At 41.4% G+C, this 16,040-nt stretch overlaps 1 protein-coding gene and 1 pseudogene across 1 annotated transcript; both read left to right on the top strand.

Annotated features, from left to right (window-relative positions):
• Positions 1-2,124: 2,124 nt before the first annotated feature.
• On the top strand, positions 2,125-5,277 carry LOC102823584 (annotated as a pseudogene).
• Positions 5,278-13,600: 8,323 nt separating this feature from the next.
• Positions 13,601-14,557, top strand: LOC102823209 (putative olfactory receptor ENSP00000348552-like). The gene has a single exon (XM_006863185.1). The coding sequence runs from the start codon at positions 13,601-13,603 to the stop codon at positions 14,555-14,557; it is 957 nt and encodes a 318-aa protein (XP_006863247.1).
• The last annotated feature ends 1,483 nt before the right edge of the window (positions 14,558-16,040 follow it).

The following is a 16,040-nucleotide window of genomic DNA, read 5'->3' as shown; positions in this document are numbered from 1 at the left end:
CTGAACTCCCAGATCCTCTGTTCTTATAATTTTATTCTGTTCTTGACTCTTTCATTTGTCGACTAAAGCTCAGTCTTTTATGAAAGAATAATTTTGTGTTTTGCTCAGCTGTTCTGAAAGAGATCACATTAGAAGTCCCTAAGAATGGGAGAAAATGTAGACCAAAACTCCCTGCCAGCCTTTTGCACAATTGGCTGTAAAAGCAATCTGCTTCACAAAACCCCAGTAGAACATGCTGGTACCTTCTGCCTTGACTAATCACAGGGCAATATTCCTTTGTTGCAGAGTTGGACCTATGTGACAGGTTAGCTAGAAGCAGGAGTTACAAAGGAATCAATCATTTTACTTTGGTCAAGTGTCCTGTCATCTGGACTCTATAGCACTTATAAAAACAAAAAATATTTTTTGAAAGTACAGCTTATATGTATCAATATACCTACAAGATTAAAATGGCTTCTGCTCAGTTCCTTGCTATATGTTACTCAATTATATGTTTTAACTAATAATGTTGTAACTAATGTAAAAAGATTTTGTAAAACAATTTTGATTTTAGTATTTATACAGTCTAAGAACTACTACATTTAAGCATTTTACCAATATATTTATTACTTAACAACAACATTAGCATTAGTATTTCACCGTTTTCTCAAATACAACAAATCCAATTACTGTATACTTCTCAATCACAAAAACAATATCTTAATCATGTCTTTATTTCCAGTAACCAACAGGACACAATAGATACTCAGAAACTCTGTACTGAAATGCAAGATACAACCCTGCAGCCTTACCCTTCCAACACCAAACCCTACTTATTTCCTCCATATCTTTCTTCCAGTTCTCAAGGTTTGAAATCTTGATCATTGCTGACTCTTTACTATTCTGCGTCTCCCATCCCAGATTTATCTCTACATCCCACCATTTTTTCCTCCTAAATGTCTCCCAAGGCAAGTCTCCCCTCCATCTCATTGTTTTGGCCCTGGGCTAGTTCTACATACTTCAGGGTGTGTGTCCCGGCTTCTGGATGACTCTGTGGCATGCTCAGCCATGCCTCAGCCTATAGATAGCACTGTTCTGCTGGGTCTCTAAAGGCAAATACCCATTTCCAGTCATCGTATCTCAGCCTCTACCTCCACTCTTTGGTGCCTGACACATATGACATGCTAGTAGTAGACTGAATTTTTGGAGTGAGGGTAGCACTGAGAAAGAGCAAGGTGTGTGGAGGGGAGGGATATCTGAGAGATCAGGAAAATGGTCTGATCCCAAACTTCTAATGACTATCTGGGTCACTGAGACTCCTCTGCTTCCCTTCTTGGTTTTTAGAGGGCCAGTAATGGAGACGCCTTGGAGCAATCATTGTGATCAAATCCCAGAGAACTCTGATTATATTGAACCAGAAAACTTCCTGAGTTGAGGTTTCCTTGTAGGGAGAGGGAACTTTGAGTAGATTTTCATGACATTGTTTAATTGGGCCTATGGGGTGAAGTCTAAACTGAGTATCTCACCAAACTTTAAATTGCTTCTGGGATATAATGTGGCCCCACTGCAGTCTGGCCCTTAAATTTCTGTGAGATTCTTGATAAGACCCTGTGGAGAACAGTGTGGTGCATAGAGAAGAGAGGGTGTGGGGCCCAGTGCTCAGGTATGACTTCCTAGCCTACCCTGGCTGAGCCTTGGTCTCACTGAGCCCCAAGGTTGGACAGGAGCATTGTGAGCAGCTGGGGTTGTGGTTTGGAGCCCACTATACCCAGTGTCATTTAAATACACCAGCAAGTTAGACAACAATTAAAAAGTAAATGGCCATGTGCTACTGGGGCAACTCTGAAAACTATGAGCTGTGTGACCTGCCTGTTTATGGCTAGGCAACATCCAGGTAAACACGTGGCATCACAGGTAATCACTGCTTCTGACTCCAGTGAGCTGGCAGCCACGGCACTCCACAAATTTGCCTTCCCGAAAGTGACCAACCTAGGCTTGCCTGCACACTAGCTACATGCTGTGTAACCACTCTAGCCAGCTCTTTCACAGTTGGGAAGGAAGAGACTGTATGAGGGGAAATGTACAGGGACAGGTAAATTGGGTGGAAGCAAAGTAACTCTTTCCAAAGCACTAAAGGATGCTACCATGGACCAAGTAGCAAGTACCAAGGGAACAGACATGTTTGTGTGAGTCCATAAAGCAGAGTTAGGACCAATGAAGGTAAGATGATTAGGAAAAGACAGATTTCAGGTTGCTGAAGAACACTCCCAGTTTTTTGTCAATGACTTTAGAGATTCTGATGCTCAGTTGCTCAAAATGTTCAGAAGCTGAGAAATCACTCATTGGACAGATGATACCTGTTACTGGTGGGTTAGTGGTGGAGATTGGATAGGTGTAATATGGAAAGATCCTGCTGAGTTTGAGAAGCCACACTCACTGGTACTAAAGGAGTTTTTCTCTCAAAATAATTCCTCATCCATTAACTCAAGGCCCTCAAGTCAATTACTGCTCAAAGTGGCCCTGTAGGACAAAACTGCTTCCTAGAGTTTCCAAGGTTCTATATCTTTACAGAAGCAGAGCGCCTCACCTTTCTCCTGTGAAGCAACTAATGGGTTCAAACTGCTGACCTTTCAGTTAGCAACTCAATGTTTAATCCACTTGGCTACCAAGGTTTCTTTTTCTATCCCTGTTAAGTGTTGTTAAACTGAGGTCATCTCTTTGGAAATTGTCCCATTATAGCTCTCATTTGCCTCCAAACTTGACCAGAGCAATAGCTGTCAGATTTGTCTACAGGTACTCCTGCCTGCCTGCCTCATAGGACCCCTCTGCCCACCAAGATGGCCTGCCAGTCATTAGCAGAAATATCCCTTACAATTGTAGATTTACTCAGAGAATTTGGTCAGAGTGTGGAGAGGTGCAAAGAGGTCCAACCTAAGAACCAAGGGAACTCAGCTCAAGACTTGACTCTGGCCAGGTTCATGTGACCTTGGACAGATGACCCCCATTAACTTCTGCTGGCACAGACTATTAGAAAATCATTCCCTTTGTAGGTAAATATCAAAAGGCTTCCTTCTGGGCAGATCAATTAGAATACAATACTCCTTCTTCAGGACGTTGTGCAATTCATGAATCTCTCTCCTGGTGACAGTTCCTTCATCTTTAAATGGAGATGGATTGAAATAAGTCAATGATTTCCAAGTCGGTGCAGATCAGAAGTACATGGGAAATGCTTATTTAAAAACAAAAATCAGATTCCCAAGAAAATCTGCAAAGGTAGGACCCAGGAATCTGTATTTTTAACTAGAAGGAAGTCGGTTCCCTTCCATTTTGGGCACCCTCCAGTAGGATCTAACGACATCTGGTGTTTTAAATCACTTTGGCAGTAAATCATGATGAGCTACAGAAGGGCTCTGGAGAGTCTGAAAGGTTAAGTAGACTTACACATGATCGCATCTTTAAAGAATCCAAACACATTTCTCATTAATAGTGACGTGGAAGTGACTCAGGCCCCACCCAATCTAGGCTAGGGATATGAATTATGAACTCCAATGATCAGATGAGATTTTGTTCCTCAGACCAAGTCCTAGGATAACAGAAATCCAGACAAGTCAGAGTCAGGTGTGGTTATGGGAGGAAACACAGGAGTTCTCTTCCTCAGATTGGATTTTGAGTCTTTGGTAGAGTTTCTGTAATATATTCCAAAAATTCCATTTGGTCAGATTATGCAGAGAAGAGGGTCAAAATGAGATACACAAATTTGTATTACCTAAACACACCAAAGACTGAAGTGTAAACCAGACATCAAGTAAGAAATAACCCTCTTATGGAGATCAGAAACTGATTTCAGGCCAGCACATTCTGTCCCTATAGAACTAGTTGCATGAGAGGTCAAATTATAATAGAAACTTCCTAGTGAGCAGGTTTCAGATCCAGAGGAATGGACAATATGACTTTCATGGCCTGAAATACCAAGCTGTGATGACCTGAGGTTCCCAGTTAATGGCACAGATAGAGTTATTCATAGGCCTTTGCTTTTCCAGAGAGGGTTAGAGATGCACCACTTATGTAAACACACGACTTTGATTTAACTGTATTAACACCATTAATTAGACAGAAATGTATAAGGCGACTTAAAAAGATTTATGGAAAACCCTATTTTTCTCTGAATATTTTGGAGCTCTCTCATATTTAATTTTATTTTCATTAGATTTTCAAGGTCTACTCTTCATATATGTGAATGAAACACAACCCATATCATATTGTGATTCCCATATATTGACCCAAGCACAAGATCAAATATTGCCTTCAATATTGCTAGGAATGAAAGAGAGTTTGAAATAGAAGTCCCAAATAGTCTGCAGTGACAGAGTTTGTCTTGCTGGGACTGTCGGCTCATCCGGCGCTGGAGAAAACCTTCTTTTTACTCATCCTACTGATGTACCTGGTTATCATACTGGACAATGGAGTCCTCATCTTGGTAACAGTGTCTGACTCCCACCTGCATGCACCAATGTACTTCTTCCTGGGGAACCTTTCCTTTCTGGATATCTGTTGCACAACTGCCTCAGTTCTTCTAGTCCTGGATGGTTGTCTGACCCACAGGAAAACCATTTCTTTCTCAGGCTGTGCTGTGCAGATGTTTCTCCCCTTCGTCATGGGAGCCACGGAGTGTGTGCTTCTGGGTATGATGGCATTTGATCTCTATGTGGCCATCTGCAATCCTCTTCGGTATCCTGTGGTCATGAGCAAGGTTGCCTATGTGCCCATGGCTGCCGGCTCCTGGTTGGCTGGTGGAACCAATTCCATAGTACTAATTTCTCTTGCGGTACAATTGCCCTTCTGTGGGAACAACATCATCAACCACTTCACCTGTGAGATCCTGGCAGTTCTAAAATTGGCCTGTGCTGACATCTCCATTAATGTGATCAGCATGGGGGTGGCCAATGTGATCTTCCTGGGGGTCCCAGTACTGTTCATCTTTGTCTCCTACATATTCATACTCATCACCATTCTGAGAATCCCCTCAGCTGAGGGGCGACAAAAGGCTTTCTCCACTTGTTCTGTCCACTTTACTGTTGTGATAATTTCTATGGGACCATCCTATTTATGTATGGGAAACCTAAATCAAAAGACCCCCTGGGAGCAGACAAACAGGACCTTTCAGACAAACAAATTACCCTCTTCTATGGACTTCTGACTCCCATGCTCAACCTCATCCACTACAGTTTGAGGAACAAGGATGTTAAGACTGCTATGCAGAACATGGTAGCTCAGAAATGCTTCACTCAGTGTTGGTGAGATATGTCCCATGATCTACACATTCTGATAGCACTCACTTGAGAATTTCAATGCAAAGCCATGTTAGATGAGGAGCAAGCTGTATTTAGAGCCATGCAACTAAAAGTGTGGTTCACGGACCTGCAATAGTGGCATCAGGTGGGAGCTTATTACACATGCAGAATTTTGAGTCTCATTCCAGAACCACTGAATTAGAATCTGCATCTTAAGATCCTAAGGTGATTTCTATACATGTTAAACTTTGAGAAGTATTGGTTAAGAGTGTGTAGTGGATGCTGTGGTGTGTTGTCCAGATTCCCAGCGCCACTCTCCCACAGCTGAAGCAATTATTGTCCCAGCAGCTGAAAATGGTGGTAGCCTTGACATTGGCTGAAGAGAACTACCTCACCCAACATTACATCTCCTTCTCAGAGGCAATCTGCATTGATCAATATTGGTGTAAAGACCTGGCCCTTCTCTTCTCAAATGGGAATATTACTGAAGGACCATCCCAACTCCAGAGATCCCCATGACAATTCAGTTTCTCCCTCTCCCTTGTCCTGTTGCATTTTCATCTTGATAGGTGTTGAGGTTAAGAGCACTTCCCAGTAAATGTCTTGCAAGAAATCTCCCTATCAGAGGAAACCAAACTTCAAGCAGAAGAAAGCAGTCAATCTCAGCACGAATGTGTGTACCAGATCTATTTCTCCTTCTTAGGTGTTTATGTGCTTTATGACACCCTAGGAAATTTCTTGAATTCCTTTTATTGGACTCATGGGATTTCCTTTTTTTTTTTTTAAATTTCAATATGTACTTTATTTATTTATTTCTTAAATGTTTTATTGTGAATTATGTGATAGTTTACATGGGAGAACATTAGTTTTACATTCATTCTATCATATATCGTCTCATTGCCATGGTTACAATCCCCTCCATGCATCATCAACCAACCAAAGGGTACCCCCCAGGTCTTCAGTACACAGTCACTCTCCCTCTCTGGATCTAAAGTCTCCAGCTGCTCCATCGCTCCACGACATCATCTCTGCCTCCATTTCAGGCATTACTGCTTCTCTGGGTAGGGTTCTGCTCTCTGCTCTTCTCCCTTGATGGTCCTAGGGACCTCCGCTCCTAGACTGAAAAGTTAATCACTCTCCTCCTTGCTATAAAACATCTACCTTTACATTTCCAAACCTCACAATCAGTCTTGAAAACAATTATTCACTATTGTATCACAAGAGACCCGTCTGCATTTCATTGCATCAGCCCCGCCTAGTCAGATTGAATACTACTCACTGGAGAGTCTACCTTCCTCCAGGCCCTCTGGATCTAGGTTCCCTCTTGAAAGCTTGTAAGCCAGTCACTTCTTGCCTTTGTAGCCCCCTGCCCCCCCATTTTGGGTAGCCAATGTCCAAGTTGCCCATCCCTGTCTACTCTGTGTGTGGAGGGTGTGGGAATGATTCTTGCTGTAAGAACTTGTTCCCTCTTTTGAGCTACTGCTTTCATAGGTGTAGGTCTCATGGAATTCCTTTCATTAAGACAAAGAAAAAATTATTCCCTAGAAATGATTTGCCAAATTAAATTTCTTTACTTTTCACTTCTATAAATGGATTCTAATCTTTTGTGGCTTTTACTCTAAACAGAGAATTGTTAATTTGTTAAGTGCCTTCGAGTCAATTCTGACTCATAGTGACACTTTATAGGGTTTACAAGGAGCAGCTGCTGGTTTGAACCACTGTCCTTTCACTTAATAGTACAGTGTTCATCCTACAGCACCACTCCAGGGCTCCAAATTGAGAATGTTGTTGTTGTTGAGTGCTGTCAAGTCGGTTCCGATCTATAGCGATCTTGTATAGGGTTTCCAAGGAGCAGGCTAGTAATCATGAACCGCTGACTTTGCGATTCAAACTGACTTTGCCGTCCTGCTCATTAGCCCACAGCACCATACCAGGACTCCGAACTGAAAATAAGCAGGGTCATTATGTCTACTGAGTTTTAGGGCCTAGTCATGTTCATGAAGTTTTCGTCAAAGATATGATGTTTGAGGCCTAGAAAGGCTGATTGGTCTTGGCCATAAAAAAAAAAGAACCCCCAAACAACCAACAACCAAAAAAAACCCCAAACCAAATCCCCTAAAATGCCTTAATCAATTAATAATTGTATGCATATAAAAGAGAACATTATGTCAATCATGGTCATTGACAAATTTTTATAATCATACATTAGTAGATTAGGTATTTTTCATGTTGCAAGAATTCCTGTTTTAATCATCATTGTTGAGAAATCATAGAATTATAAACTAAGTGAGCCACTTGGAAGCCAAATATTTTGAATAACTGAAGTTAAGAAAACAATTTAAAATTTACAACAAAATTATACTTAAAGTAGGATGTGGGTGCATCTTGACATGGTGTGGGAGCTCCAAAAGGAAAAATGTACAGATCTGGGACAGTCTTGAGGCTGACCTGAGGGTACCAGCTAATAGTTATCTCAGATCCTAGAAAAGTAATTAGCATACAGGTGCTCCATGAAACACAGAGATGTCTCTTCCCCAAGCGCCTTTCAACTTTCTCTCGATCCACCCTTGTATTCAGAGAAGTGTGGCGTGCTGGTAGACTTCTGTATGGGGTCTACGTGAGGGCTCAGATGCATGAACCTTTTCCCTAGTAGAAACCCCACACATACCAGTTCCTATCCTGAAGCATGGGCTAATCTCTGGGCTCTAAACCCCTAGTCTAGTTCTCCTTTCCTCAGTCTTTAAGAAGATGACACAAACATCCCTGGAGGGTAGAGGTTTGTTTCTGGCCAATAGGATGTTAGTGAGTGTGACATAATCAGAAGACTGAAAGGTTATTGCTAGGTTGGACTTGTACACTTTGGCACTCTGCCAGCATCATGTGAAGGTCATAGCCAGGCTAGTCTATTGGGCACAGGAGAAGGAGAGACACATGGAGTGGAGTCACCTGGCAGACACATGTGCAACCCAGGCTAAAGCTGAGACATGAGTGAGTCCAGCCAAAAACAGTGGAACCAGTCAAGATCTGATGAACCCTGAGGTACATGAGAAAACAAAGTTTATTATTTCATGCCACAGAACTTTTGATACTTTCTGTGCAATGTTTATTGTGGCAATAGATCACGGTACAACATGAAACCTTTTTTTCTTACTGGTTACAACACTCATTAAATCAAACGTCTCCCTAGTTAACTATTGAGAGATTGATTACTAGCTATATTCACATAACAGCCTCAAAAATTATTAAAGGAATTTCTAGCCTTGATTAGAAGATGACCTACTTTATTGCAGAGAAATGCCAGCCTACAAAAACTATGTGTGACTATAAGTAGGAACCGACTCCACATCACATAACAACAACAACAACAACATGTAAAAGAATGGTGTTGGGTCCCTACATCATACCAAATACAAAAACTAACTCCACATAGATAAAAAACCTAAATGTAAGGGCCCAAACAATAGAACTCTTTGGAGAAAATGTAGGATTAACTCTTCATTATTTTTACTCCTTGTTAGGTGCTATGGTGTCTATTTCAATTCACAGAGACCCCTGTGACAGAGTAGAACTTCCCTATAGTGTTTTCTTTTATGTGTGAATTGAGTGGTAGTTTACATGGAGAACATCAGCTTTACATTCATCCTATCGTATTTAATTTTATTGCAATGATTACAATCCCCTCCATGCATCATCATTTAACAGCATTTGCTTCCATTCCCTCTGTTTTTTGTTTTGGATGTACACTGAAGCACTCAGGAATATATAACCATTCAAGCAACCGAAGGGTGTACCCTGCAAGCCTGCCCCCCCGGTTGCCAGCACACAGCTCTTCTCCCTCCTTTAGTTTAGAGTTCCCAGCTGCTTCCTCACTCCACGTCATCATCTCTTGCCTGTAGTCGTTTATGGAAATAGATGATCAGGTCTTTCTCCTGTGGTGCTGCTGGGTAGGTAGGTTTGAACTGCCAACCATTTGTTTAGCAGCCAAATATATAATTGTTGCACCACTAGGTGCCTCATCTTTGACTAGGCAATGATTTCTTAGATATGACACCAAAAGCACATGCAACCAAAGAAAAGAATAGATGAATTTGATTTCATAAAAATGAAAACTTTTGGGGCTTCAAAGAACACTATCAAAAAAGTGAAAAGAGAACCCACAGAAAAAATATTTGCAAATCATTTATCTGATAAAGTTCTATTATCCAGAATAAAAAACCAAAAAGAACCAAAAATGAAAACAGAAAACACTATTAGAACTCAATAACCGAAAGACAAATGCCTGGGTATATGCCCAAAGAATTGAAAATTGGTACACAAATATATGTACATATATGTTCTTAGCAGGACTGCTTTCAATAACCAAAGGTAGAAACCATTTAAATGTCCATTAACAGATGGATAGAAACACAGTGGCATCTATGTAGAATGAAATATTATTCAGCCACAAAGTGAAATGAAGTTCTTATATATACTATCACATGAATGAGCCTTGAAAACATCATGCTAAGTGAAAGAAGCCTTAAACAAAAGGCCACATGTAGTATGAGGCCATTTTATGAGATATACAGAATGTGTAAATCTTTAGAGGCAGAATGTAGATAGATGCTTTCCAGGCACTAGGGAAAGGGAGAATGTGTTTTCAGTTCTCTTGAGTGTATACCTAGGAGTGAAATTGTTGGGGCATATTGTAGGAATTCCACTCCTCAGAAACCATGTAGGAATTACCATATGACCCAACAATTTCACTCCTAGTTCACCCAAGAGAACTGAATACACATGTTCACACAAAAACGTGTACACAAATGTTCATAGCATCACTATTTATACTAGCAAAAAAATGGTGTTTCAATTGATGAATGGATAAACAAAATATGGTATATCCATAGACTAGAGTAATATTCAGCAATGGAAAGAAATGAAGTCCTGATATATGCTACCATATGGATGAACCTTGAAAACTTATGTTAAATGAAAGGAGCTAGATACAAAAGATTATATTATTCCATTTGTATAAAATGCCCACACTAGACAAATCCATAGACAGAAAGTGGATTAGGGGTTGCCAGGACCTGGAAAGATGGGGTGAGAGTGGGGAATGGAATGGTTGCTAAAGATGTACAGGGATTCTTTCCGGGGTACTGAAAATGTCCTGGTATTAGAGGTGGTGATGATTGTACAATCTTCTGCATATACTAAAACCCACTGGATTGTATACTTTAAACTAGTACTAAGGAGTCCTGATGTGGCACTGTAGGATAAGCACTGGACTACTAACCGCAAGGTCAGTAGTTCAGACCCACCAGCTGTTCCCTGAAAACCCTATACAGAGATGCTGTGAACTGGAACCAACTCAATGGAACTTAAAAACAAGGGACCATAGTGAGGACCACTTACTTTGGAGTATGTACTGACCAGTGAGTCTGGGTCAAAGCAAGCCTTTGACCTCTCATTGTGACACTAAATTTGCTAAGACAAGTATCAGTACCCTCCTCTGATAGATATAACATTGTGACCAAAAAACAGTCAGATCTTAGTGACTCTACTTCCACAAAGGTCAGCAAAGACAGCAGGGAATTTCTGAGGAACATTTCTTTGCAGTGAGAGGAATTACAGAGCGCTACATGCAACTTGTCTAATTGGGTTTATGGGACACAGGTCCTAAAATCCTGTGAGACCTGTTTCTCACCAAACTTTAAATTGCTTCTGGGATTAAAATTGGCCCCAAACAACCAGAGCTTTAAATTGTTTCATGCCTCCTTGATAGAATCTCAGGAGAATAGGGATGGGCAAAGTCGAGGACGCATGCTCTGGGCATGCAGGCAGGATGTGACTGGTAGGGCTGGTGGGAAACAGTATGTCAATCTACCCTTCCTCTTTTTACCTCTCAGGGCACAAATAGCAGGTGTGAAGAAGACCAGAAAAGTGAGAGGCTAGAGACTTTTCAGCTCTGGCCAATGCTGAATTCCCCTCCTCCCTTTTAAAATACTTTGCTGTGATATTTGAAGGAGTTGCTTATCTCCAAGGTGACTAAACAGAATTTGCCTCCTGCTTCCAGGCATAGTTTCAATAGGTAGGGTTAGACCAGGGATAGTCAAAGTTGGCAACTGAAATAACTACCTCCCAAATCAAGAGACCTTCCCAGCATCCTTTGGCCATAAACTTCTATCCTGGTGAACTCCCATTTGCTTGATGACCTCATCACCTCACTGGATATAGATGGGGTTTCTACAAGTATGTTCTTCAGGTAGGTGGGGAGAACAGAAAAGAGGGTTTGAGTGAGGACATGGGATCATGGGATCCTAGACCAGTGCAAGGAGAAAGAAGGATATAGAAGAAGGAAATTTCTGTTCAACATAAGGGAAAACTTCCTAACAACCAAGACAGTTTGACAAAAGAATAGGAGGTGTGAGAGCCACACAACCCAAGGTGATTTAAGTGGAAGTGGGGACAATATTCATACAATGATGGGTGGGAAGCAAGACCAGTTACTTTATAGCATTTCTGCCAAGTCTGAGATTTTCTAGCCAATAGTATTAACATCTCGAAAAGCAAATCTCTACCCCCAAATATTCTTGATGTCCTGAGCTAATCTCCTCTGGTAATTGATGAAGATAGATTTAAACTGTCTACTTCCTCTCACCAAGTCTTCCCCAACTAGCATCGGTATAATAATCACAGATAAACTCTGTCAAGCTTACCTTCCCATCCCCACTCCATAGTCCATGCTACCAGACAGATATCTTAGAGAGAAATTTGATACCACTATTTTCTCTGGGTGTCCTAAAGAAGAGTGAGAATGACTTCCCAGTTTGTCTTTTACTCTTTAGTAGACCTGTTCTGGCACAAATAAAGGAGTAAGAACATAGCCAGAGTAGTGAGGGAAGAAGCCCTAGGGAGAAGGTGAGAAACCAGGGTTCCAGTCTTGCCCTGGCCTCACTTGCCTGTGGACCTCAGATCTCACTTTTCTTCTCTTTTAATATGAGAAGTTTATTCTCTAAAGTACTGGGTCTTCAGTGAATGCAGTATACGCAAGGCTGGATAGGGTTGTCTGCTTATCTTTGGAGAAAAGCTTATTAGTCAGCTCAGTTATAATAAAGTCTCCACTAAGGACCATGACTTACAAAACAATTCCAAAAGCACAGAGCCTGGTCACAGTGGTGTGGATACTCACCCTGGGAAGCATGAGGAACACTTGTTAGTTTCTGTTTCTGCTCTCAGGTCTTTGGAGCAAACTGAAGAAACTACAGGACAAAGGTTATGGTTAGAGAGGGGGATTTAGGGTCTTCATGGTCTACTGGTCAGAACTTCTCATTGATTGTGCAACCAAACTTGTGAGAAGTGAAGTTTACGTAAACTAGGCCTCAAGTAGCAAATATGCATATTAGGCAGACCTTGATCCTCTTGGCCTTTACTCATTGCGTTCTCCTTGTAGGACTCCATATATAATCGAAGCATCATAAGAAAGTTATTATACAAACACAGACTTTTAGCCAGGGAAGTGAGCAGGATAATATCAGTGGTCAACATCATGAGTGTCACAGACTGAAACCCCCAAGGGCATTGCAGGAATACTGTAAGAACAGGAAGGGCTGTCTTGAGGAGTCCACTTGCCTGGTCATTGATGAAATCATGCGGTACACCATCAGAGTTCCTATATTATGAAGTTCCTATATTATGAAGCATGTAGACTAATATTGCCCACTCATCCCTTCAAGTATATTAATATTATCAATCTAGTTAGAATCCTCTCATATACATGGTTTGATTGGGTTCCAGAGTTTGTTTCTCCTATTTTGGACCTGATATACATGATATATAAAAAGTTTTAAGGTAACTTTATTAGACAGTGAATCTTATTCTTTAGATGTTTGTGTTGTTATTAGGTGCAGTCAAGTCAGTTCTAACTCATAGTGACTCTATGTACGTCAGAATGAAACACTTCTTGGTCCTGTGCCATCTTCACAAAGATGAGCCTATTGATGCAGACAGACGCATCTTCAGGCTATATCAGACACTGTGCAGCTGCTATTTATAAGGTTTTCAGTGGCCATTTTTTTCAGAGGTGAATTGCCAGGGCCTCTTTCCTAGTCTGTCTTAGTCTGGAAACACTGCTGGTATTTGATTTATGGGTAGCCTAGCTTCCAGTAGCACAGCAACATGCAAACAACCACACTCTGACAAACTGAGATGCTGGTGTTACAAGCTGACATCTCAGAGAGTAAATTTAATTTAAGTTCTAGAAGTATCTCATTGTGATCTCTGCCTACTAACCCCTATTAACATGTGTTTGTTGTCCACAGTTTTCCTGAGGTTGAAGGAGACAATTTAAAATGGAATTGGTCAACCAATCTGCTGTTGCAGAGTTTGTCTTATTGGGGCTGTCAGATCAGCCAAGACTTGAGAAAACTTTCTTTGTACTCATCTTGTTTATGTACCTGGTGATCCTACTGGGGAATGGGATTCTCATTCTGGTGACTGTGTTCGACTCCCACCTGCACACACCAATGTACTTTTTCCTGGGGAACCTTTCCTTTCTGGACATCTGCTACACAACCTCTTCCATACCTCTAGTCCTGGATGGTTTCCTGACTCCCAGGAAAACCATTTCTTTCTCAGGCTGTGCTGTGCAGATGTTTCTATCCTTCGCCATGGGAGCCACGGAGTGTGTGCTTCTGGGCATGATGGCATTTGATCGCTATGTGGCCATCTGCAATCCTCTTCGGTATCCTGTGGTCATGAGCAAGGCTGCCTATGTGCCCATGGCTGCCGGCTCCTGGTTGGCCGGTGGAACCAACTCCATAGTGCAAATTTCCCTGGCGGTACAGTTGCCCTTCTGTGGGGACAACGTTATCAACCACTTCACCTGTGAGATCCTGGCAGTTCTAAAATTGGCCTGTGCTGACATCTCCATTAATGTGATCAGCATGGGGGTGGCCAATGTGATCTTCCTGGGGGTCCCAGTACTGTTCATCTTTGTCTCCTACATATTCATACTCATCACCATTCTGAGAATCCCCTCAGCTGAGGGGAGGCGAAAGGCTTTCTCCACTTGCTCTGCCCACCTCACTGTGGTGGTCATTTTCTATGGGACTATTCTTTTTATGTATGCAAAGCCTAAATCAAAGGATCCCCTAGGAGCAGACAAGCAAGATGTTTCAGACAAACTCATCTCCCTCTTCTATGGGGTGCTGACTCCCATGCTCAACCCGATCATCTACAGCCTCAGAAACAAAGATGTCAAAGTTGCAGTGAAGAACCTAGTAAGTCAGAAATGCTTCACCCTGTGATGATAGTGAGAGAAAGTGGTGTAGGCTGTTGTTTTGTGCAGATGATTACTAGGTAAACATAGACTTGTACAATGGTCTTCACACATCAATTTCATCACAACACTGTCCTGACAGAATATGCATTTTGATGGGGCTGTTCTAAGTGACTGAGCAGGGAAAACCCACTCTTTAAAATGAAAATGATTGTGCTAAAGCATCTAGAGCTGAGAATGTGACTATTAAAATGTATTTTTTTATTCAGACAAAATAGCATTAAAGATTAAAGCTTTGTAAAAACATATTTACATCTTTATGTGCACACCAGCTGCAATTTGTATGTACTAATTATGTTATTTTCTACTCTATTGCAATGAGGAACATGGCAAAGAGGAAAAGTCACTTGTTAATTAGTGTCCAAACTGAAAATGAATCTAACACGGTGGAAAATTGTGGACACCAGGACACATCTCAAATGATACCACTTAACATCTCTTTGACTACAGAAGCTCACAGTATTTTCTGTTTGATATCCTCGAGTCAATTTTGAGTGACTCCTTCTTCTCTTACTGTGCATTGTTGTTGTTAAGTGCAGTTGAGTCATTTCTGACTCATAGCCACCCTGTATAGGGTTTCCAAGGAGTGGCTGGTGATCTTGAAGTTTAAACTGACTTTGCAGTCCATCGCATTGACCCACAGGGCCACACCAGGACTCCTTACTGTACATAGAACAAGTTTATTTCTACCCAAATTTGCCAGTTGAACTACAGATATTACAGGTCAACAATAGAATTACTTGGGGTGGTTGTTCTTTCTAGTCCATTTGATTCTGGAAGCTCTGCTGAGGCCTGTTCAGCATTATGTTGGTGGTGGTGGTGTTGAGTGCCATCGAGCCAGTTCTGACCCATATTGACCATTATGTTGTTGTTGTTGTTAAGTACCATGAAGTCAGTTCCAACTCATAGTGACCCTACAAAGGGTTTCCGAGGCTGTAAATCTTTATGGGAGCAGACTGCCTCATATTTCTCCTGTAGAACTGCTGATAGTTTTGAACTGCCAACCTTGAGGTGACCATTATAGCAATACACAAATTGCTACTGACAGGTGATGGACACACAGAGGTGCATTGTCTGGGAATCAAATCCCAGATCTCACATATGGAATGTGAACATTCTACCATGGAACCACAAATGTCCCTGTATAGAATTGCTAGCAATCTCAATTTAGATAAATCACTGTTGTTGTTGCTAGATGCTGTTGAGTCATTTCCAACTCAGTACCCTGTATCCTACGGAATGAATACTGTCCAGTCCTGTACCAGTCTCACGGTCATTGCTATGTCTGAGGCATTGATGCAGACATTGCATCACTCCATCTCATTTAGGGTCTTCCTATTTTTCTGCTGACCCTCTACTACTAAATCAGTACAATACAATATAGTACAAAATATGCAAAGTTTATATTTTGAGTCCCTTTGTTTACTTGGAATTAATGGTGGCTAACATCC

The sequence above is a fragment of the Chrysochloris asiatica genome, unplaced genomic scaffold (genome assembly GCF_000296735.1).
Source record: "Chrysochloris asiatica unplaced genomic scaffold, ChrAsi1.0 scaffold00053, whole genome shotgun sequence".
In the NCBI taxonomy this organism is placed as follows: domain Eukaryota; kingdom Metazoa; phylum Chordata; class Mammalia; order Afrosoricida; family Chrysochloridae; genus Chrysochloris; species Chrysochloris asiatica.
Note: the sequence above shows the minus strand (reverse complement) of the source record. Positions and strands in the feature narration are given on the sequence as shown.